This window comes from Eptatretus burgeri, chromosome 8 (genome assembly GCF_056783735.1).
Source record: "Eptatretus burgeri isolate ZD-2024b chromosome 8, Ebu_testis_v1, whole genome shotgun sequence".
NCBI lineage: Eukaryota > Metazoa > Chordata > Myxini > Myxiniformes > Myxinidae > Eptatretus > Eptatretus burgeri.
The window spans coordinates 21,326,925-21,352,408 of NC_140968.1; the positions used below are offsets into that span (position 1 = coordinate 21,326,925).

General features: G+C 44.4%; 1 protein-coding gene across 1 annotated transcript; it reads left to right on the forward strand.

Moving 5' to 3' along the window:
* Nucleotides 1–2: 2 nt before the first annotated feature.
* On the forward strand, nucleotides 3–5,892 carry LOC147021271 (uncharacterized). Its single transcript, XM_085891094.1, has 5 exons — nucleotides 3–305; nucleotides 3,145–3,294; nucleotides 3,416–3,514; nucleotides 3,877–4,060; nucleotides 5,418–5,892. The coding sequence occupies exons 1-5, from the start codon at nucleotides 218–220 to the stop codon at nucleotides 5,839–5,841; spliced, it is 945 nt and encodes a 314-aa protein (XP_085747220.1). The 5' UTR covers nucleotides 3–217; the 3' UTR covers nucleotides 5,842–5,892.
* Nucleotides 5,893–25,484: the final 19,592 nt, after the last annotated feature.

A 25,484-nucleotide genomic window follows, 5' to 3' on the forward strand; every position in this document is an offset into this window, starting at 1 on the left:
GCGAGCGTTTCATGAAGGGATTGGACCGCATCAACCGCCACCACGTGTTCACCCCGACAATTACCACCCCCACCATCGGTCAAACACAAGCTGTTCAATCCCAGGGGCGTGTTCCCTTAGCAAGCTGCTTGCCGTCGCTTGGTACCGCTCGCCAAGCCAATCAAGCGCTTTCATCCGCATAAGTTGGCGAGCGGAGCACCAGCGTATGTGAGCAGCAATGGCCGCCGTGGTGGGATTCAAAACGATCGGTGGTTATTTCTTCAACTCCACCGTCAAAGAGGAAGAGATTAAACATTTGAATGGACGTAAGTGTTTTTGTGTGTGTGGTTTGATATTTGATATTGCAAGTTTGTTCGATAAGTGTAAATCGACCTGATGACCGGTTAATGGAGGCAACGAGACGATTTGTACGTTTAATCAGATTCGGACGGGAGGAGGCGGTTTGAGAGAACCAACGGTTGGGATCGAAGAGTTCGGAGCCTTTCCGAGTCCAGTCACGGTGGGGTGTGTTCAGTTCCAAAACGGCTAGTTAGCGCTTGCCAAGCCACCCGTCCCGTATCAACGGTTTCGAATGGAGTGCTTGCTAGAGTGCTTAAGCCGCTTGGCGAGCGCCCTACAGGACGCTTGGTAACCGACCACCTTACTGAACGGGTGGCTTGGCAAGCGCTAACTAGCCGTTTTGAAACTGAATACACACTCACCCCTGTTATTAATTTAATCGTTAATTAAAAACTTTTTTGGGGGGGGGAGGGGGCATTTTCTTTGGATCTTGGGTCGGTGTGTTTGTACAGGCATGATGGGCTGAATAGCCTCCACCTGTGTTGGATTTCCTTCTTGAAGGTAGTGCTTTCATTGTTCCTGTTCACTTCCTGCCAAGAATGATACTATCGGTTGTAGTGGTGAATATGGTTTAATATAAACTTATTGGGTTTAAACAAGTTATAACATTTTTGAGGAAATACATATTGTGGGACTTTCAATCTTCATACCTAATCTTCTCCGCCGTACATCATTGGTCGTGAGACGCATCTATCTGTCGAGGCAGTTTCATTGGCTCGGCCGCTGGGAGTTGGTTACAACTTGATTAAAAAATTTATTTTTTCAAAAATCTTGCCACGCGCGGCTGTGGATGCCTCTCCGACACAGAATACTCGACTGCAAGTGGAAGAATTTGTAATGTGTTCATGGTGCCGGCGATGGCTCGCCTACCCCTTCGCGAAGGACGCCATGGAGTCTTTAACGTGTGTCAACTGATGCTAGCAATTGGGACCCCCAGTTTAACGTCCATCCGTAGGACACACACGCATGTACATATCACGCTGCATGCGAAACACCAGGACGGTAGTTTACAGGTGTGTCAAGATTCGAACCCAGACGAGACAGCTCCTTGGCAAGTCTGCACACCTCCACATTATCCCATATAATAGCGATATGCAAAATACTGAAAAAAAAACAAATCACCACGTGGGTGGCATGAAAACAATGCCACTGGCCCATATCAGGCCGGCTCGCTTGCGGCCTGCAGGTTCCCCATGCCCAGTTTAGAGGCAGGGCTCCAGTTACAAGGTGGTGGGAAAGGAGCAAAAGTGGTTTGGGGCTGGGTGGAACTTTTTTTAAAAAATTGTTCTTCAATCATTGAGCATGAAATCAACTTTCTCTTTGGGCTCACATCATAAAGTGGCAAATCCACATCGAGCTCGAAAGCATCTCAAAATGCAAATTCTGTCCACGTCCGCTTTGTACTCCAGCTTAAACTTGCCAAAAACTATTCATATATATGTACAACACATTTTATTAATCGGTTTTCTCCATATTCTCATTATTTAAGTTTGTTGTAAATTTGATGACAAAAGCTCAAATGGTTAAAAAAAAAAAAAAAGTTATTGTCTGGAAAGACACACCAAATAAGTTCAATAGTAAATAAATAAACACAGAAGCGATTATTTTAAATAAATAAAATTTTTAACCGGCCGTCTCGATCTCTTGCAGCGCAGTGGGGGACAGGCTGATCAGGCCTATTTATACTCGATGTTACTTTGACCCAATTATTAACATCAACCACCACTCCCACGGCCATAAAGTGAAACATTGATGTGCAGGGCCTTCAGAAAGTATTCACACCCCTCAACTTCTGTCACATTTTGTTGTTACAGCCGAATTTAAAATGGATTAAAAAAAAATATATATATATATATATATATATATATATATATATTATCACCGATCTACACAAAATACCCCATAATGACAAAGTGAAAAGATGTTTTTAGAAATTTTTACAAATCTATTAAAAATGAAAAGCTGAAATGTCGTGCATCAATAAGTATTCAACCCCTTGAGTTAATACTATGTAGATGCGCTCATGGCAGCGATTACAGCTTCGAGTCTTCTTGGGTACGTCTGTATCAGCTTTGCACATCTGGATTTGGGGATTTTGTCCCATTCTTCTTTGTAGATTTGCTCACGCTCTGTGAAATTGGATGGGAAGTGTCGATCAACAGCAATCTTTAAGTCTTTCCACAGATTCTCAATGGGATTCAAGTCTGGGCTTTGGTTTTGCCATTCAAGGACTTTCACATACTTGTTCTGAAGCCATTCCAGTGTTGCTTTGGTTGTATGCTTGGGGTCATTGTCCTATTGTAAAGTCAATATTTGCTGCAGTCGAATGTCTTTTGCACTCTGAAACAGGTTCTCAATGATTAGCCTGTATTTGGCTCCCTTCATTGTAACCTCTAACCTTACAAGTCTCCCAGTCCCCGTCACTGAAAAGCATCCCCGTAGCATGATGCTGCCACCACCATGCTTCACAGTCGGGATGGTGTTAGATTTTGTGATGAGCTGTGCTCGGTTTCCGCCAGAGTGCTTTGCATTCAGGCCGAGTTCAATTTTCAGTGACAAAAATATCAATTTCATCCATTTTACATTCAGACGAACACAACAAAATGTGAAAAAGTTGGAGTCTGGTACTGTACATTCTGATAATATTTCAACATGTTATAGTGGAATTATTTTAATTTTTAAGTATTATTTTTGATTATTGTGTAATTATTAGACCTTCATGGGTGTTTGTACTCTCATACAGCATCATGGTTGTGGTTATCATTCATGTGAAATGTTTTTTTTTTTTTCTTCTTTTAATTACAGGATTGTGCATATACAATTCAATCAAGATATTTGAAGATCAAAGGAAAGAAAACCACCTCCAAGTCCCCAATGAGGATACCTTAGCTGAAGTCACTTTGGGGGGGTACCCAGTTTGTGCTGAGCTGGGCAAACTTTATCAGGAAGTCAATGGCAAGCCAACACTCATTTACATTTGTATTATACATACCTTTATTTTTTTTTTAACACATTGCTCATCTGAAGCTCTCGATTATTGTTAAATGAACTTTTATTTTATTTCTGAGTTATGCAGGAACTATGGAAGAAGTCCAACCAGCTTCATCCTCAAATACAACCTCAGCTGAAGGCATTCCAAATGAAGATGTTGTTCATGAGGACGACGGCAAAAAGAGTATGTTGACACAGATGGCCACAAAATAATCTCCCTTTACATGTGATTAATTTGATCTGATATAATCATCTTTATTGTGAAAATTATTTTGTTGAACACATTATTTTAAGCTATATTGTTTGTAGCACCTTTAAGAAGAAGATTATTTTGATGATTGCTCTGATGATGCATAATCTTCAGTATCAATTCAACCTTAAACATTTTCTTCCTTTTGCACAACCTGGCCACAAGAGTTGCTTCCATCATTAGGCGGATAGATGAGGTTTCTTATCGCACTCCAACCATTCAATGCAGAGAGAACATATTTTGCAAGTTTCATTTTAATCATTGCAATTTGTATCTTATCTCGTTTCGATGCTCAGTCTGGAGTCACACAAAGGTGAAAGCCCTCATTCGCTTGTATGAAGAGAACAAGGCCTCCTTTGATAACCACTTCATTAAGAGGAAGGATGTGTGGCAGAAAATCACCACGAAGCTCAACACGGAGGGGGGCATGACCTTCACTGTGGAGGAGGTGGACAAGAAATGGAGAAATTTAAAGGATCGGTAATGTTTCTGGAATTTTCTAACTTTGGGATGACGATGCAAGAGAACATAAGAATTTTTTTTTTTTTGCAGGCCTTGAATTTTTCTGAATTTATACTTCCTTTTAACATTGCACAACAATGTTGGCCTTTTTACCTCTGCCACCGAAGGTGGACAGACTATGTTTTCACCCGTTTGTTTGTCTCTGAACAGGATATATCAAAACTTGGGAGGACAGGTTGGGTGTGTGACGACTAATTGTTTAGATCCAGATAAAATAATTTTTAGCTTTTCTGGAATTGGAATTCCGGATAAGGTGTTGTTATCGTGCACCGTCTGTCTGTCTCCGGACAAACTGCTGGCCGATCCGGCTGAAATTTTGCAGCAAGGTTCCGCTCCTGACTAACAGATTGCAAAGCTCGTTCCAGTCATGCGACTTCAAGTAGGTCAAAATGGTGGACTGTGATGCTCTGCACACAATTAAAAATCTTTTGTACAGAGTAAGAGTAATTTGGGTCCATTGGTTCAACACAATCGGGAAATTTGTGATGTGCGTAATTTGGGGGGGGGGGGTGGAGAATGTAGGAGGAAAGACTTGAAGGGGTGGTGTAAAGTGGGTGTTTTGAGGCGAAAGGAAGAGGGGAGGGGTGAGGAATGAAAGGATTGATTCAGGTGAAGCGAGGAATGTTTTCCATGGGAGTTACAGGGTTTGGAAGGCAAAGAGTGAGGGACCGACGGGTCTCTGGAGTTACATCGGGTCAACAGATGGATTGTTGGAAAGTCAGGGGGCATGACTCCAGAAATAAACATGCTAACTCACAATGCATCTCCCTCCCAAATTCCCTCTAAACAATGGGTAGGAAATCTACAAATACAAACTAAAGAAATAGCTGTTTGGGGGAAAATCCTCCACGTCTCTGAATGCTTGTAGGTCTTTTCCATCACCACAATATATAGATGTATTAAGCGATTTGACAGTCGATAACAATTATCTGTTTTATGATCGACAGTGTGATCGGGTTACAGAAGATGAAGAAAGTTGTATAAGGTTCAAGTCACATAGCAATGTTTTTCTTTTTGGTATCTTTATCTTGCATAGTAAAGCAAGGTACATTGACATTGTACCAAAAAGATGGAGCCAAGGATGTTCATTCTTTGACTGACAGTCTATCTAGTTCACTCCCTCCAGTCTCACTGTCTCTCTCTAGCATGCTATCCCTCAAATGGTCAAAGTTGGTTTTGACAACATAATATTGTTACAGGGACAAAAATCAAACGTGTTCTTTAAAAAGTTAAACATACGTTACTATCATTCACCAAAACAATACAATCAAACCTATGCTTAACCACTCGTAACTTCAGTTTCATCATTTTACAGATACAGGCGGATTTTTGAAATGAACAGGCAGACGGGCATGGTGAAGAGTAACTGGCAATACTTTAATCTTATGGATCAGCTGCTGCAAAATGACCCTGCCGTTAACCCTCCATGCATCGCACAAGCAGGCTGCTCTTATGCAGTTGAGACGACAGGAACCACGACACCGATTGAAAGTTCACAGGAGCAGACGGTGTCCCCTCAAGTCTCATGGACCTCAACGCCACTCTCGGCAAAAAAAAAGTTGAGATCAAATGACAATGATGCACCCTGGTGGGCCGTCCGTTTCATGGAAGGGGCCGAAGCACAAAACAAGAAGGCCAGGAAGTTGTTAAAAAAGGTTTATAAACAAGAAAAGAGAAGAAACGATTTATTTGAGAGATATCTCAACATGAAATCCTCTTCAAACAATGACAATACTTGAAGTGTATCGTTTTTATATTAAAAAAAAGTTTTTTTGTTTTTGTTTTTTTTTTAAGAAAATGCTTTTTCCTATGTGTGTAATAAAAATGTTGACATTTCTACTTGGAATGTCATCGTTTGCCACAAATGGTTTGCTGGCAATGATTTTTCTTTTCAACATTATGCAATTGTAATACGTTTGAGACGAAGCATGTTTTCAACCAAAGAGGTCGGGGAATAAATTTGAGAGAATCAGATCAGTTTCTTGGACAAGTCATCACGTTTTTTACTTGCTCGAGAATTTGGTGCGGCTGAATAAACGAAAGATAAATCAACCTTTTCACTTTCCACATCCGAAAGGTCAATGTCTGCCTCGTCAACCTCCTCTCTCTTCAAAATGAAATTATGAAGAGTAGCACAGCCAATGATTGTTTTGCACATGAGCTCGTCCCCTCTGCATTCGTAATTCTTTAAACGTCTGAATTTCCCCTTTAACAGCCCGATACACCTTTCAACACAACAACGAACAGAGGAATGCATAAAGTTGTACATCTTTTGGGTGTCGCTCAAGCTCCCATTGTCTTTGTATGGTGTCATCAGGAAATGTTCCAGGGTGTAAGCAGAGTCTCCAAGCAGATGATATTGCATTGGAAGAGATTGAAGGGCTTGGTATAAAGCACTGTTTTGGAATACACTTGCATCATTTACAGAGCCTGGATATCCTGTGATGATATCGAGAATTTTCAAATTACCGTCACACACCACCTGGGCATGCATAGCAGGGAATCCTTTCCTACAAATGTACAAATCCCTTTTCGCACCGGATTTGCCGGTCATTGGTATGTACGTACCATCGACACATCCAACAACTCCAGGAAACTTTTCAAACTCTTTCGATATAGCTTTCTTTTCAAAAGTCTCCTTCGGCCACTGAATCTCCTCCTTTGACAATATCAGCAGGCTATTAGCGACATGAGTCAGATTGCGATGAAGTGAACTTTTGCTGATTCCAAATCGATCAGCAACACTCCGAAAACTCTCTCTGTTTCCCATTAGCCAGAGAAAGCATAAAATCTTTTTCCCTGCAGGCTGTATCTTGCAACATAACGTTGGTTCCAACTTGCATAGTAGATCCTAAATGGAAAATAAGATTTTCATCATATTAGTACTGATAGGATTTATATAATTAGATAACCAGTATTCAGTCATCACCAGTTAAACAAGCACAACTTGTAACTTCTTGAATGCATAATGCAGTGTGCACTATCAGGGACATCATTACTATTTTTTTTGAAATGATTCTTCAGCCTTTTATTAACTTGCAAATGAAGCCTGGTGTTTGCTTAGTGGTTCAGGTTGTGGCTTGGGATCCTAGGGTCCTGAGTGTGAGCCCCGTTTACCGCTGAATTAACACCAGGTGGGGTTGACTTAGCCTGTCATCCTTCCAAGGTCGGCGAAATGAGCACCAGTGCACTGGTAATAGGGGCAATGCATCAGTGACAGTCGTGCCCCTAACCAACGATGCAACCAGCAGTCAAAAAGGCTGTACACAATAGCAACTAGCAAATAAAACCCATCGCTTCACTGACGGAGGTATGTGGGGGGGGAGAGAGAGAGGAGGCAGCTGGGGGGGGAGAGCAAGAAAGGAGGGAGGAGGTGGGGAGAGCTATGCCTCACCAAGTGTTGCTATACACTGTGGGAGGGAGGGGATGGGAGAGAGAGAGTATGAAAAAAAAAAAGGGAAAGGTGAGGGGTGGAGGTGGGGTTAGCAAAGAGAATACATTATGCTTCATGACCAAACACACAAAAAAAACAACTCATGTCAGAACAGCTGTACACACAATTACGCAACAGAGCTTATAATGTAATCCGCTGGCACATCTGCAAAAACTTTGATATCCCAGTTCCAGAAAATTGGTAAATTGATTACAAAAGTAATCACTGAAAACATGGAAGTACCTACCGCTCACATACGATCTTAAGATCCCATCGAGCGTGAACATCGAAAACAAAGCGTTGCGACCACATATCACACTTAGGTACAAAAAAAGATATGTGTTAATACCAGTGAGTTTGGACAAAACGATGCAGAAATCAAGAAAATGACCGAACACCAAGACTTCATGAATGAAGTGAGAAGATCCTGGAAGCTGAAGAATGCCAAAGTTGTACCAATGATAGCTGGACCTACAGGAATGATGACAAAGAATATCACAGATATATTAAACATTGGGGTAACACCCTTGGGCGCCCACCTGGTAGTGGCTGGATACGATAACCAGGCAACCACTGGTAGGCATGGATGACTCACAAAATATATAATGGAGAAGAAAGTAAATACCTGTGGATTTTTATTTCAATGCCATGAACAAACTTTGGTACATCACAGGTGATAAAGATTGTGGTCAAGTTTCAGAAAAGAAAGAAAACACATATTTTGAGGGCAAAATTTTTACCTTATGGATGCGCATGTTCGAGAACTTAATGCTGGCGGTAAATGACGATGCACTTTCTGATGCAAGGAAGTGCACATTGCTTATACACTGCCTAGGAACTGAGGGGCAGCGTTTATTCTATACCCTCCCAGTTGATGGGGACACGTACTCTGCTGCTGTCGGTGCATTGACAGCCTTTTTCATGCCAAAGGTGAACGTTGCAAGTTTCGTCAACGAGCACAGAGGCCGGGTGAATCAACTGTTTTGTTCGTTGCTGCTTTACGTGAGATTGCGGTTAATTGTGAATTTAGTGACCTCTCTGATGAAATGATACGAGATCAGCTCGTGGAAAAAAAAACCCTTTACAGCTCGCAAAGGTGAACGGTTGCTTTTGGAACCGGAGCTTACACTGCAGAGAGCCCTCATAATGACGGGAAGCAAAAGCGATTACATGCGGAACATCAACGTCCTTCCAGGATGTAAATACAATACCAGCACATACCAGCGTGGAGAAATACAGACGTGACCCCATCCACAGGGACACATCAAATGAACCTGCAGACCCAAAATTTTCACAAGCTCGACAGGTATGCCAAGAGAGTACTTGTTATCGTTGTGGATCTGCAATGCACTTAACCAATTACCCCAGATGCCCTGCAAAAGATGTAAATTGCAAGCAGTGTGGAAAAAGTGGACATTTTGCTAAAGTATGTCGCAGTAAAGACCACAAATACCAAGTGTGGGAAGTGACTGTGCCAGATGTGACTGTTTTAAGCATTAACACACAAGCCTCTGAACAAATTAGAGCCAACCGATTTTGTGATGTTCGTCTTTGCATACCTGAAGGACAGCTGGACAGGCATGCTCAACTAAATTGCTGGTGGACACAGGTTCAGTCGTTTCCATACTTGCAGAGTCTACCTACCTGGAGCATTTCAAGAATGCACTTCTTACAGAAACAAAATTACACTTGGTGACTTACCTAAGAAAACCGATCTCTGTAGTTGGTTGTCTTCAAGTACAGGTGCGACACAACCATTTTCCTGTGCCTTCTGCAACACCTGTACTCAGCATGGACCTCTTCACTGCTCTCGGACTGAATATTGTTAATGGATGTGTTACTCCTGAATCAGTGCTAAGTGTCTCTGTGCATCAAACATCGGCTTGGCAGACATCTAATCCTAACGTCACTGGAACTCCAGGCTATGCAAAAGGATTTGTACACAGAGTGATGATAAGTCCCGATGTGGTGCCAATCCAGTAGAAGCTTCGCCGTTTACCTTTTGCTCTCCGTGATGCCGTCTCGCAAGAAGTGAAAACGCTTGAAGAAGCGGGTATCATTGAGAGAATTGACTCTTCCGAAAGGGTTCCACCTTTGCAACCAGTTCCGCTCCCAAATGCTGCTTGGGAAAAGCTTGCCATCGATATAGTGGGACCACTTGATAATGGCCAAATGGACTGTCGCTATGCCATGACCTTAATTGATTACTTCAGCAAATGGCCAGAAGTAGCTTTTATGTCCCAAGTAACATCTGCTACAGTTATCAACTTCCTGACTACAGTATTTAGTCATGAAGGAAATCCAAGGGAACTTATCTCTGACAATGGATCTCAGTTTGTTTCAACTGAGTTTGAAACATTCCTGCAGGAAAGAAACGTTAAACACTGCCATAGTTCTAGATATTACCCACAAGCCAATGGGGAGATAGAACTATTCAACAGAGTGTTTAAGGGCTGTTTACATCCAGCAAATCTCGAAGGAAAGCCCTGGAAATCATTCGTACCCAACTTCCTGCAAACGTATCGAGCTGCAAGACATGCAACAACTCATCAGACTCCTGCTGAACTTCTACATGGACGTACATTGCACACCAAGTTGCACATTGGGGACTGTCAAATCAACAAACCTGCTGCAAGACTCGAGGATGTGAGACGCTGTGTTCAACAGAAACAAGAGAAGTATAAACGATCGATACACAGACAAGCGTCGAGGAGCGAAACCTTCCATCTTCCAATGTGGTTCTTTCGTGTGAGTTCGGAAACCTGGACTTCACCAGAAAGGACAAAACAAGTTTACCCAACCCCTCAAGATCAGTGAACAGAGAGGTCCTGCGACCTACAGACTCTCTGATGGGAAGGTGTGGAATGCAACTCATCTATCACCTGCAATTGAGACCTCAAATTGGCTTTCTGCTGGAAGCACGACAGGTTCTGAGGACTATAGGGCACATAGCCCTGTCCACCAAATGCCTCCAACAAGTTTTTACCCAAGGTGTTCGTCGTGGGATGAGATATCGCTGAGCCCCTAATGGACCAAGAACTTTGTCATGTGACATGCTTACAATAATTTTTTTTTCGGGGGGGGGGGGAGTTCACCATGAAAAAGGAATATGTGGTCTTGGGAGTTGCATGAATATATGATGAACGGGAACTGACGAGGCGGAACCGAAAGTGATGTCAGCGGGCTGTCGAGTGAGTGGAGGAGGTGAGAACCGCAATTAAACGGTTGAGCCAAAAGATTGACGTGTTGGCTAATTTGACCACACACCATTCTCCTTCGTTTAAGAGATACTAAAGGTGATCGCTAAATAGGAACTACTCCATTTTGTGACATCTGTTTATTAGATTACAAAATGATGAAGCTGCATCTGCAAATACACAAGAATATAACTGTTATTACCTTTACCAATGTTCGTGTTCATACATTACTCTCTATCTCCCTCCAAGTCATTGTGATGGACAAGGAACAAGGACTGATATATTATGAGCATTTGTACCTGATGTGCAAACGTAACTGAACAAAATGAGAGTTTATATGGATGTGTAACAAGAAGATAAATAAACCGTGCGATCATGTGGGGTAGACTACCCATCACGCAAGACATGGACCGGGTGATTATTCTGCCCCAAACACAACGCTGGTCATGTCGTAGTCACCCGATGTTTACCATGCAGGTGGACGCCGAGTACGTGAGCTTCTAGCACCGGTGAGTGGAGTGGCAGGTGTTTTGACCTGTGAGGCAGGTGCTCGTAAATGTGAGGTGTTGAGTGGCGTCCTATAGTCCAAAGGCATCGAGTCGTCGTTCATCATTGGTGGGTCCTGGTATGCAGGAGTATCACCAGGGGGAGTTGGTGAAGATGGCCCAACGAGGTCTGGGGAGGGTGGCGTTGTTTGATCCGGTGTTGAAGTGGTTAGATGGTTGTCCTGTTTGCACTGGAGCTCTGGGTTATGGTGATAGAGGTCATGTACGATGAAGTGACATGGAGCCCGAGTGTGGACTGGGACGTATTTCCGGAGAAATTTCCTGTTGCGGAGCGTCGCTCGCCCTGAACCGTCGGCACGTAGGACTTATTGGTTGTGCTGGCAGACTTCGATCACTGTGCCCGTTTTGTCCCATTTGCGAGGATTGTGGCCAATCTGGTTTTGGATGCGGACGTGGTCTCCAACAGTGAGTGGTGGTCGCCTTCTTGTGTGCTCTGACCAGCGTTCAGCAGCTTTCACGTGGCGGTTGCGGAGAGCAGCTTCCCGGTTGGCTAAAGTGTCTCTCCATGTTTCATGGGGTCTGTATCTGCCTGGGAGGATAGATATGAAGTCCTTTATCGGCCTGCCAAACACGCACATGGCGGGGGATAGCTTTGTGTCCTTATCAGGACAGTTCCTGTATTGCAGGATCGCACGCTGGAATGAATCTGTGTCCAGCTCACCATGAGGGCCGGTGTTGTCAGTGATCATGCGCTTCAAGGTTTTGACTCCAACTTCTGCCCGGCAGTTACTATGGGGGAAAGTGACAGATGATAGGTGGTGGTGGACTGCCCAGTTCAGTAGGAATTGGCGAGTATTGCCAGCGATGAATTCAGGGCCACCGTCGGAAGAGAGTTCACCAGGTATGCCATAGGTGACGAAGCAGCGACGCAGGGAATCCACCAAGCCAGAGGAACCTCCTGATGCCCTCTCAACGACAAGCCAATTGGAGTATCTATCGACGATGAGCAAGTAATGAAAGCAATCGGCGCATATGCATTGGAACGGGTAGTCTGGAAGGATCTGGTTCATGGGTGGTGCACTGGGATGCGAGGGAGCCATGCGGTTGCAGTGGTTGCAATTGTTCCTGACGTATTTGATTGCAGGGGTGATTCCAGGCCAGAACACAGACAATTCAGCTCTGGCAATCATGGATGATACGCTTTGATGTGCAGCATGAAGAGCTTCCAGGCAGTCCTGTCGGAGGGACGGTGGGATGACGATGCGATTCTTGTAGGTGATAACTCCATCCACGGTATGTCGGTGATCCCGGTATTAGTGGTATTCTTGGAGTGTCGATGGGATATCTTGACGAGAGATCGGCATGCCTGATTTGATGATGTTCACCAACCTGTTCATATTCTCATCACTACGAGTAGCCAATCGAACCTTGTTCCAGGTAATGCTCTCGAGTGTTTTGAGGGATGAAACTGCAGTGGTGTGCGATGAGGATGAATCAGTGTTTGATGTCTCGATGCAACGTATGCCAGCAAGGAAGTCTTGCCGTACTGTAGGGTAAGGAATGGTGTTGTCACTCTGGGGCGTAGATGCAATGGATGATATGTCATCTGTCAGGTGCATCTTCTCGGGATTGTCGTCGCCTGTAGGATGGCGGGAAATGGTGTCCGCCGCTCTGTTCTTTAAACCAGGGACATGGACCATGTCAAACATGTAGCGAAGTGTTTTTTCTTTGAGGTTCCGGAGTTGGTTGTTTGGGATTTTATCGAGTGATCTGTCGCCAAAGAGCTTGAGAAGCGGTTTATGGTCGACCGCGATAGTGAGATCCTTGCATCCCAGGACAAAATAGCGAGCTTTGTCCAATGCGTAAGCCACGGCTAAGGCTTCCCCTTCAATAGGGGCATAACGAGATTCTGCTGAGTGTGTGAAACGACTTCCGACTAGTGTGATCTTCCATCCTGTGGGACAGCAGAACAGTGTGGTTGATTGACATGGGCAATGTTTCTGGAAGAGCCAGAATCCGACGCCGACTTTCGACCAATCTGTGGCGAGGCATGTTGGTCTAGACTTGTCGAATATCTGTACGCCAGACTCGATCTCATTGACAATGACCTTCTTGGATTCATGAAACAGTTCGTTCAGGCGGTCGTCCCAGGCGAATGTGGTGCCAGGCTTGAGGAAGGCTTGAAAAGGTAGCAAGCGCTCTGTCGTACTGAATGCATATGAAACTTGATTTACCAGCCCAAACCATGAGCGGATATCCGTGATGTTTCTGGGCAGAGGGAATTCCATGATAGCCTGTTGGAATTGTTTGCAGGGCCGAACGCTATCCTGTGTGATCTGGAATCCAGCGAACTCCACAGTCTCCTGGCCAAATACGAACTTCTCTGGGTTGAGGGTGATGCCGTTTCGTCCACAGATATTCAGCCACTTACAAGCCTGGAAGAAACTTTCTTCTAGGTTGTCAGCCCATAGTAGAGTGTCATCTATGCACTTTGTTTTGTTTGGAAAGTCAGAGGCGATCTCATCAAAACGTCTTGAGTATCCATCGCTAGAGGCGATATACCCTTGTGGAGCGGTGCGGTAGCGGTACCTGCCCCAGGGTGTGATGAAGGTCGTGAGGTGTCTGTCACCTTCTTCCAGTGGAATGCTGTGATATCCATTCCATGCATCAAATACTGTCTTCAGTGTTCCTGAGGGTACAGACCATGCTAGGTGGAAGGGTGATTGTGTGTGATGGGTTTCACGTGTAGCGTGGCAGTTCAGAAGTTGCATGTCTACGGTACGACGAGGTTTACCGTTTTTCTTAGCACATACAACCATACGGTGTCACCACGTAACTGGCTCTCCGATTGGGACAGGTTCGAGAACACCCAGCCTAACGTCGCGATCCAATCCAACTTTGACTTCATCCTGCCAGTGGATGAGGACTGGTACTGGTGTGTGGTGGGCCACGGGTGTAGCATCTGGGTTGATCATGAGATGTAGTGGTGGTCCATCCATCCTTGGGAGGGGTTGATGCTCGCAGGTATTAAAAGTGCTTGATCTGTAGTGATCCAGGAGGAATTGATGAAGTCTCTCACGGTTCGCTGACGTGGCTGGGAAAGGCAACTTTGTGGGCATTGGTGGTGGCTTCTCCCGAGGAGGGCAGTCACATTCAGATGTAAGTCCATTGTCATTTCTGGGTAGGGGGTCTAGTACTTCTGAGGTGGCGTGGACTGTGTCTCTGTCTATCTCACCAACTGTAGGGAAGGTGTCGGTGATCATGCCCAGACCGATACATGCATCTCGACTAAGGAAGAACTTGTCTGAACTGTCAGTGACGTAGTCTCCAGGTTGTCGAGTCTCCTAGTTGCTGCCATCTTTGTCTTCGCCTGATATCCTGAGGATGACGGCACCGATGATTATGATCCCCTTGTTGTTGGCAGCATGCATCCTCATTGTGACTGGGATTAGGTCTTTGGTCTTTAAGCCAAGGCCGGAGATAGCTTTCATGCCAGCCAAACAGCTTTGACAACCAGTATCCGCCATACAAGTGATGCATTTGGACTTGGTCTTGGTGTAGAGATTGTATCCTCGGTGCTTGTAATCAACCTGGAACGCTCTGATCATAAGTTTAACGAACGGTTGGGGCTTTCATAATTTCCGGATCCAGGTGTCAGACAGATGGTTGTACAGGTGGTGGTCCAGGCTCCTAGATTTGGGGAATGCATCAGTTGCAACTGTGCACAGGGAATCAAACACGGCACCTTCTGATTCGTTAGCGTTGGCCTTGGTGGTTGATTTGTTCTTTTTTGCACACATGATCGAAGTGATTGGTCTTCCCACAATGCACACATGTATGACCATAGGCAGGACACTCCTTCTTTCTATTCTGAACTTGGCGAGAGATCGGTGCCCGTGTCCTTTCTTTCCACAGTAGTAGCATTGCTCTGACTTGTCTGTTGTTTTGCGATCATCGTCATAGTGTCTCATTCTTGTGACGTCGGTAGGAGCTGCTGGCGGCATCCATCCCATGTGATTGTGACTGGAAGAGGCGTGAGGCTGAGCGTTTGCCAGATTCTTTAGCTTCGACAAACTGGTACATTTCTTCTAGTTTCATGTTCTGGTTACGGTCGCCCATTAGGTCGAGTTGAATGTCCTGGTCAATGAGCCCAAGGGTTACAGAGTCACAGAGGACCGGTTCTGTGTAATTCACATCTTGATTGCAGTGAGGGCATTGAATGATGAATTTACATACACCTGTTTGACCGCGGAGACGTTCCCCGAATGATCTGACAGGTTCGTCGTGGTCCTGGTGCATATCATGTAGTGTAGTGCGAGCAACCATGATGTTCTCTTCTCCAACTGCAAGTCGCTTGATGGCCTTAAAAACATCGTCCTCTGAATTGTTCGTTAGTGTGCCGCCAGCATTGCGAGTCAAGTCTTTTGTTAATTGTTCATCGCAACATTCCAGCAGTTGGATGACCTTGTGTTTGCCTGTCACTTTGGTTGCATCTGCATAGTTGGACCACCGCGATTGGAAATAGGCCCATTCCTCACTTGTCCCAGCGGATGAGATCGTGGGACGTTTCACCTGCTCAACTTTAGCTGTAACGACGTTGACATTGGCAGCTGTGTGAGTTGTGGCCTGAGTCGTGATGAGCGCCGCAGCCAAGACTGCTTCAACATCGGGGGTGGAGTACTCGCAGTCAGTGATAGGACCGTTTACGTTGGGCATCCTGGGGGTTGGTTGTCTCAGTGGTGATGTTCAATGCTCAGCTTCATCATAAATAGGAACTACTCCATTTTGTGACATCCATTTATTAGATTACAAATGATGAAGCTGCATCTGCAAATACACAAGAATATAACTGTTATTACCTTTACCAATGTTCGTGTTCATACATTACTCTCTAATCGCCTGTGTGGAAATTAAAGCAAAGAAAGCTGACGTCTCCGGCCATTTATAAGCATTGCAATGTAACCAGCGATTCGTAGGTATGATGAACAGACATTTGATAATATGAGTGAGTAAAGTGAAGAAAATTTTTTTTTATCATTAAGAAATTGTTGCGGCCTGTTCCAAGTCAAGGCATGGTTGAGCAGGCCAAAAGGCATAGCGAATACCCCATCGAGAGTGAGGTGGCCGAGGATTCGCCTGATAAAGGATATAATTAAATAAGGTCGTTACTCATCTTTAAAAGGGAATGTTAATTCACCCAAACACCCAATTTTCACTCTTGCACTTCTTTGGAATTCCTTTAATGTGCATGAAAAGTTTCAGGCAGCGATAGTACAGTCAAAATGTCGGATGACCTCACACAAATTGCAACAAAAGCAAACTCAACAGATTTTGATTCCTGGATATGTCCTCAGTGACAGAAAAAAGTCCCAAGGGATCCTCCGGGGGGGGGGGGGGGAAAGTCCTGAAATCATGGAAATCCAATATGGCCGCCACCCGGCTTTGGGGAAAATGAGAAAATTGTAAAGATTGATATTTTAATATGTAACTATATGTTTTTCTGCATTCTAATTGTTTCTCGTTATGGTCAGTATATTGATATACAAGAATAATTATGAAAAAGTGAAATATATTTTGGGTAAAATAAAAAAATTATAGCTTTTTTGTCCAAAAATGTCAATTTTTTGTCCCGAAAAAAAAAAAATTTACCTGATACTGATTTTGGCTCCTGGACCAAAAAGAATAAGAAATGTTGAAGACACAAGATGAAATCAAGTCTATGGCAATACAATATAATTATGTAAATCATTGAAACATGACAAAATTCACAATTCCACTCGGGGCAATCACATCTGCCTGACGAAGGTTTCGAAATGAAAATGAAAATTCGCATTAAACTCAGAAACTACATCCATTATAAACTTACTATACATGTTGAGAAAAATCAAGTGTATTAAAGTTAGAACTCGACAATGTCGTCATCATCCCCATCATTGTCACATGGAGTGTTTGTGCAGCCAGAGCCCCTGCAGTTTCCACAAACTGGAGTGCACTCAATGTTGTGCTTCTTGCATGTGCATCTCATGGTACGACATTCAGCCTGGCAGTTACACCTAATGACACATAACACCTTTTCAGGAGCTGGAGCTATTGATGTCTGAAGTGGCACAAAACCCTCGTCACACTTCTGCCAACCCCAGTCTGTCGGAAGAAGTTCATCTGCACATTCCTTCCATTCTTGGACTTGCAGATACACGTGCAGGCTGTGATACTTTGCTGCTTCTGATGTTGGTGGTAACGTCTGTGGTTGCACGTGAGAGGAGCTCCAAGCCACCTTGTCCCAGTACCGCTGATACCTGAGGGTGTCCAGGGTTTCAGTTGACTTTCCGTTGTAGATTATCACCAATGTTTTTTCTCCTGCATCTGCCACATCACATACGGAAGCTGGATATGTATCAAAAACCTTGGCCTTGTCATGGAATGTGTTTGCTTTGAACTTTTTGAGGGAAGCTCCCTTTCCAATCCCATGAAGACGAGATGTTGTGTCGCACCCAAGAACTGCATGTAGAAACAGTATGTGCTTGCATATGTCTGTACCAATCACTTTCTTTGTAGCCTTGATGTTCCAGATGCGAGGCTTCTTCGTGTTCTTCTTTGGCTCGGGACAAAAGAAGAGGTCATGGGATTCTAAGCTTGCATGGTATCATAGGAGGACGAGGAGGTCTGTGTCATCACCAACTAACACAGTGTTGGTGACAGTAGCACACTGCACGGTCTTCAGTTCAATCAGGAGATCAGCATCCCCTGAGGAATGGTGTGTCTCACAGTTCTTCTTCTGAAGCTCTTCACTCAACATAAAAATGAATCGCTGTTTATTCTGCCTATTGGCAAGAAACTGTTCCTTCTTCATTGTGAGATGCATGTCAGCTGTAAATGTCACAGTCGTGCCAGCATTCCCTTTAGACCGTCTCTGGTGTGTCATGTCCTTCGTGTTGGTACTCTCATAACCATCAAACACGACTATGGCATCTCCACACTTCTTCGTTACATAATCAGTGTACTGGTGGCATATGTCTCTGTATGTAGATCCACGAGACCATGGAATGCGTTGAACAAGTGCCCCGCCATCCAAAATATACTGTTGCCCATCATTGGGGATATCGGCTGGGACATCGGATCCAAGAAGATCCCAGATGGCATCAGCAAAGACTGGCTTGTGTGCTTCTCGGTGCTGAAGAGAGGAATCAAAGAGGGCTGGTGTATGGCTGCACAATTCATATTTGAAGGCCAACTCCAGTTCTTCTGCTGTCTGTGCAACAGTGGTCAGTCTCTGGAAGAGGAGTTGTGGGTCAACCTGGACTTGCTCTCCATCAATCTTGACAGATGACTTCATGCCGAGGGTGACAACTTGGTCTTTCCTCTTAAATGTGTACTCGGCAGGTGTTTTCCCATCCATAAATTTCAATATTTTGGCTCCTACAGCATGTGCTGTATCGACATTGACGGTGGGGTGTGCATGAACTCCAGTGGCAATGTTCCTCAGACGTGGATCACTACTGAACGGATTCCGTTCCTGTAAATACTGAAGAGCTGATAGTGTGTCCTTCCAGTCACGAGATTGTCTTGCCTTGGTCATGTCTTTCTTCTGCTCTCCAGTGCTGTAGTTCACACCTGTGAGCTCCTGCATTGCCTGGTTTATTTCTGCACAGGCAGGCATTGATAGTAGCCATACCAGCCGTTGTTGCTCTGTCATTCCTCGCCCTCGTGTGAGCCCCCGCTGGTCTTCAAACTTCTCATCAGAACTTGTTCGATGATCAGGTCAGATGAAAGACCTGCCCACAGGCGATCACTTCGTCGAACCACATGGAACCCCTCATCAAAACGTTGTTGGACATTGGGATGTTGAGTTTTGAGGTTGGACATCTGCTGCAGATACACCCTCGCAGATTTGGTTGTGGCATACAGGTTGTGGCCCGAGGCTGCCAGGTAAGGCAGCATTTCCTGGATGGCCTGTAGATGTAGTGCCAAGGTCCCAGTGTGCTCTGCCCGGATGTATTTGCATAGAATGTCTAGCATGTTCATATACTGAACCCAGAGCACTGAAGTTCGAGAAGATATCTTTGCAGACTCGGCATGCTTCTGAAGGTGGTCTTTGATTCGTTTCAAGACGTCAGACTTGCATACTTCTTCCGACAGACCATGGTTGGCAGAAGTGTGATGAGGGTTTTGTGCCACTTCAGACATCAACAGCTCCAGCTCCTGAAAAGATATTACGTGTCATTAGGTGCAGCTGCCAGGTTGAATGTAGCACCATGAGATGCACATGCAAGAAGCACAACATTGAGTGCACTCCAGCTTGTGGAAACTGCAGGGGCTCTGGCTGCACAAACACTCCATGTGACAATGATGGGGATGATGACGACATTGTCGAGTTCTAACTTTAATACACTTGATTTTTCTCAACATGTATAGTAAGTTTATAATGGATGTAGTTTCTGAGTTTAATGCGAATTTTCATTTTCATTTCGAAACCTTCGTCAGGCAGATGTGATTGCCCCTAGTGGAATTGTGAATTTTGTCATGTTTCAATGATTTACATAATTATATTGTATTGCCATAGACTTGATTTCATCTTGTGTCTTCAACGTTTCTTTGTTTTTTTTTGGTCCAGGAGCCAAAATCAGTATCAGGTAAATGTTTTTTTTTTCCGGGAGAAAAAAAAAGACATTTTTGGACAAATAAGCTATAATTTTTTATTTTACCCTCAATACATTTCATTTTATTTATAATTATTCTTGTGTATATCAATATACTGACCATAACTAGAAACAATTAGAATGCAGAAAGACATATATTTACATGTTAAAATATCAATCTTTACAATTTTCTCATTTTCCCCGAAGCCGGGTGGCGGCCAAATTGGATTTCCATGATTTCAGGACTTCCCCCCCGGAGGATCCCTTGGGACTTTTTTCTGTCACTGAGGACATATCCAGGAATCAAAATCTGTCGAGTTTGCTTTTGTTGCAATTTGTGGGAGGTTGACCAAATATTTCTGCTAAAATGCCTGTACTACTAGGTTTCATGGTTGTGGAGTTATGGAGGACACATCTGAAAGAAGTTGAAAACCCTTGTTTGACATGTCACATATACTCATCATAAAATTTAAATACTGTACACAGTTCATACTTTCTTTTATTGTGAATTCTACTTTTCATCCCAATTCTTTAAGGTCAACGTCCTCAAAAATCACAGTGCCAGGTCCATAGATAAGCTTGGTGGGGATCTCCTCCTGCTGACTCCCCATTTCTTTCTTTCTTTCATTCATTCATTGGTACTTTGTCAAAGAGGAAGCGATGATCACATCCTTCCTCTCCCCTCTGGATCCGAGCTATTTAGGAATTTAATAGCAGTCAAATTACACCACACACCATGCACGATAACCAACTCGGACCAATATTATAAATTCAAACAACGGACATACCTTGGAGGTCACGAAATTATAATTTGGAATAATCAACTCGTCATCAAAAGAAGCATTACTCAGCACCTATTCTCAGCAAAATCTATTAAGATTGAACCAAATTGTGACAAGGGTCTCGCCGCAGCTGACGCTCAGTCTAGTATGGCTAGACTCTCGCGATACTTCAAACTGATTCACTGAGATCATTTCAACACGCGACTTTTACCATGAAGTGATCCGCCCCAGATTGCTCGATGTGCATGCGCAGAAAGCCCCGAGTCACGAAATCCATCGGGGTGGTCTAGACGTATACCATACGTGCCAGATAAGGATAAAGAGGCCAAAAATACTTGGAAACGAGGCTGAAAATTACAGGCGAGAAAGGGTTGTTCCTCTGCACACCAAAAAAATTGAGAACTGTCTCATCAACTCGTCCAAAAAGTTGATATCTCTCTGTCCATAATGCAAAAAAACTCCCAACCATGTGGGCCTGTGAAAGACCTGAAGGATCGTTGAAAGCCACGTTCCACCCAAACCTTCATGCTTCTTAACACCGATGGGAAGGTCATATCTGGGGCTTGTCGATGCACAGGGTAAGTTTGAAATGATTATATTTACTATCAATCATGTTTGGGAAGAGCAGGAAATGGGAGTGGGAGATGTATGGGCTGTGATGTCAGGTCACGTATGGGAGCATGCGCCGGAGCAGCGCATCGCTGTGTCCACTTTCCGCTCAAGGGGCCTCTGTCTGACAATCCCCCAGGCAGATGCCTGGCCCATCCCCATCTCCTTGAGATGCTGATCAACCTGCTGCAACCACGAGACACGTGGTCGGCACATTGGCCTCCTCCATTCACGAGGCTCCATTGCTGAGAGAACATGGTGAACGAGATCAGCATCAGAAAAATGAGCCACATGTCCATACAGCTGCAGCTGACGCTCACCGACTATGCAGGTAACAAATCTCATTTGAGTCTCTCTCAGCACCCGATCATTGGACACAAAGTCCGACCAGCGATAGCCAAGGATTCTCCGAAGAGACCTGGTACCAAAGGATTTAAGTCTCCATCTCAGATCCCTGGTCAGAGTCTAAGTATCACATCTGTAAAGCAAGACTGGAAGCACCAAGGACCTGAAGAGTTGGACTTTCATCCTCCTGCACAGGTACCGGCAGCGCCACAACCCATGATCCAGTGAATCCATGAATCCCCAGGCCTGACCCAGACGTCTGTTGACCTCTTGCTCACAGCCAGCAGAGACATGAATATCACTGCCAAGGTAAGTGAATCTCTCTGTGACCTCAACATCCTCACAACAAATAGGTACAGACAAGACAGCAGCATCCAATATGTCATTGAAAGCCTGGATATTAGTTTTGACCCAGGAAATCCATAATCCCAGCGGCTCCGATTCCTCATTCAGCACCTCGAGGGCCCCCAAAAGGATATCTAAAGTCTCCGCAAAGATGACTGCATCATCTGCAAAATCGAGGTCAGAGATCTTGACATTCCCAAACGATGCACCGCAACTTTATCTCTCCGACATCCTCCCCAGAATCCAGTCTATTCAAGTGCTGAAAAGTGTGGGGGCCAGTACACATCCCAGAGGAACTCCAGTAACAACTGGGAATAAGTCAGAGATGGTACCACCACATCTCACAGCACTCTCAGTAACAGAGTATAGTTCAGATATCACATTGATCAGTTTTAGTGGCACCCCACGAAGACCAAGAATCCTACAGAGGGCATTGCCATTCACTGAATCAAATGCTTTGCAGAGATCAACATAGGCTGCGAGCAGCCCCTGCCGAAACTCTCGTCTGCGTTCGTTGAGGACCCAAAGAGCAAGGATACGGTCAATCATTGATATATTTGGTGTAAAGTCTGACTGCTCTGGTCGCTGGTGCTCAAGCAGATGGTGGCAAACCCCATCATGAATTATCCGAGCAAAGACCTTTCCCTGCACTGAGAGCAGCGTAACACCTCGGTAGTTGCAGTCCTGGCGATCACCCTTCCATTTCCCCTCTTCCAGTCAGTTGGGATGATGCCTGTTTCTAGGCAGAGCACAGAACTGCATGCAACGATACGAGTACAGCATTTCCACCAGCCTTGAGAAGTTCAGCATGGGTGCCACAAATCCCAGGAGCTTCAGCCCATTTCAACTGGTTCACCACAGTCTGTGTTTCCATAAACGAAGGGCGACCAGTTGATTAGAGGGTCGGCAATCGGGATAGTAACACACCTGACATCCAACTTGACAGCTGCTGGATCAGCCTGGTACAGCCGCTCAAAGTAACCGGCCCAGCGGGCCTTCACTTCGGACTCCTCTGTTAAGAGCGCACCACCCTCTGCTCTAACTGCAGTACACCGAGCAAAGGGCTTGGACGAACGCAATGCACGAATTCCTCTGTAAGCAATATGAGAATCACTTGACCACAGGTAATGCTCTACCCTCTCACAGATTCCTCACACATTAGCCTCCTTGTCCACCCTTAGTGCACGTACAGTTTTACACCTCAGCTTCCTGAACAGATACAGATACATATATATATATATATATATATATATATATATATATATATATATATATATATATATATATATATATATATATATATATATATATATATATATATCGTGTTTTTGTTTTTTTTTGGTGTGGTTCCCCACCACAAGAAAACTATAGGGGCACGCGGTGGAGCGCATACCTCCACCATGTAATACCTGATCCACGAGAACATATCAGACCCAATATTCTTGAAATACCATGCTATATATCATTTAGCCGCATCTCTCAATGGTGAAGAATCATCTTAAACATTAAACAATTCTCGTATCCAGATTCAGATTCGGATCTTCACAAAAATCGAATCAATTTGTCCTTTCAACACACCCAACCTGTCCACAAAGTTTCATTCGAATCCGTTCACAACTTTTTGAGATATCGTGATGTATATTGTTTTTGGCCCAATCTCTCAATGGTGAAGAATCACTTTAAAATTATAGTAGTCGGATCCAGATTCGGATCTTCACCAAAATCTAATTATTTCGTCCTTGTCACACACCCAACGTGTCCACAACTTCTTGAGATATCCTGTACACAGAAAGGGGTGAAAACATAACATCCTTCACCTTCGGTGGTGGAGTTAAATATACTAGATTTTTGCATCTATTGGTGAAAGGAGAAATGTGTGTACATATATAAACTGTATTGCCATCATGGAGGTGTGTGTGTGTGTGTGTGTGTGTGTGTGTGTGTGTGTGTGTGTGTGTGTGTGTGTGTGTGTGTGTGTGTGTGTGTGTGTGTGTGTGTGTGTGTGTGTGTGTGTGTGAGACCACGGCCACTGCAAGCCAATTATATTAACAGGAAATGGTATGAGTATGACCCGACTCATCTCATCCACAGATATGTCTCGTATTTGCTATATTTCCGTGAGTCCGATTCGCATTTCAGAACAGAACAGAACAGTTATGGTTACTCATTTTGAAATTTCCACCGTTGTGTCTAAATGCTAAAAATTATGTTTAAACGACTATTTGAATCACTCATTTCACACCAAAAATGACAGGTTAAAAGTGTCGGGCGAGCATAACCGAGTCAATGTAAACACACAGCGCACGTGCAAAAGGTCTCATTTTGCATTCATACGTCATTGTTAAAGCAGAGTATTGTTCAAAAACGATAGACCATTCAAATTTCGATTGACCATTATACTATGAAAATCAACCTCATGCATGGTCATACTTTCCATATTTGCAGAGGAAACAACATGACTTGTGATTTCCCATTTTATTAATTCTGACTATAATTCATGGACCAGGATTTGTGTATTTGTCGTGCGACTCCTCCGACAGTTTTGGGCAGATTACATACAGACTTACGACGTAGGATCAGCATAACCACACTCCATGTATAGGGGAGTTATTATCCTTGCCTGTGGAGGGGGTGGGTGGGATGACGCAAATTCTCTATGTAAATGTGTATCGTGTAGCGCCGCCGCCAGGTGGCGGAAGGTATTACAAGTCTCCAGCATTTACAGTGCAGTATTCCTGTCCGCACATTTTCCAGTGTAATGAGGTGTTTTGAATTATACAGTAAGCAGTAGGTATGGTTTTACTTCATGCATGGAACCCAGAATTTGTTTCTGTCTTATACAGAGCTGACAGTTGCTTATACACCGCCCAAATAAAGGTATGCGTCAGAAGAACATGTTTTATGCTTGGAACACGACAGTCTGTCCGGGTGGGTACTCTGCTAGTCATACTAAAATACGCAATTTGGTGTCTGTCTGTTTGTCTGTGATACATTCGTTGGTTATTTATCCAACCACACTCAAAGGGCGGAGGAGCTCCTTGTGAGCCAACGGCCATCCATATCTAGTGCCCAACTGTGTCTGCGTACGTCCTTTTGCAGTTGGGTTACTTCTTATTGGGAGGTTGGTGGCAGGATTTGCACTCCGGCCACCGTAAAACCCTTCATTCCGCAAAACGCAAAAACGCAAAAAAATCTGAAAACCCACTCCGTGGGAGTACCTCCTGTGCAGCTTCCCTTCGCAGGGCAGCTCACCGGATGACGGGATTGGGGCAAAGCCTTCGGGACCCCCAATCTTTGATGATAGGAGGGAAACCACGGGGTAACATTCCCAGGTCAGATTGCGGGAGAGTGTGTCGGAGTGGTGCTGAGGTGTCGTCCACCAGACGGCGGTCTCCTTGGGTTAACCCGAGACGGTCCCTGGAAAGTGGACGCAGCGACGCACTGCTCCGGCGCATGCTCCCATACCTGACTTAACCTGACCTCATCCAATCCCAACCAAACTTTACAGGAGGACTAAGGGTGATACAAT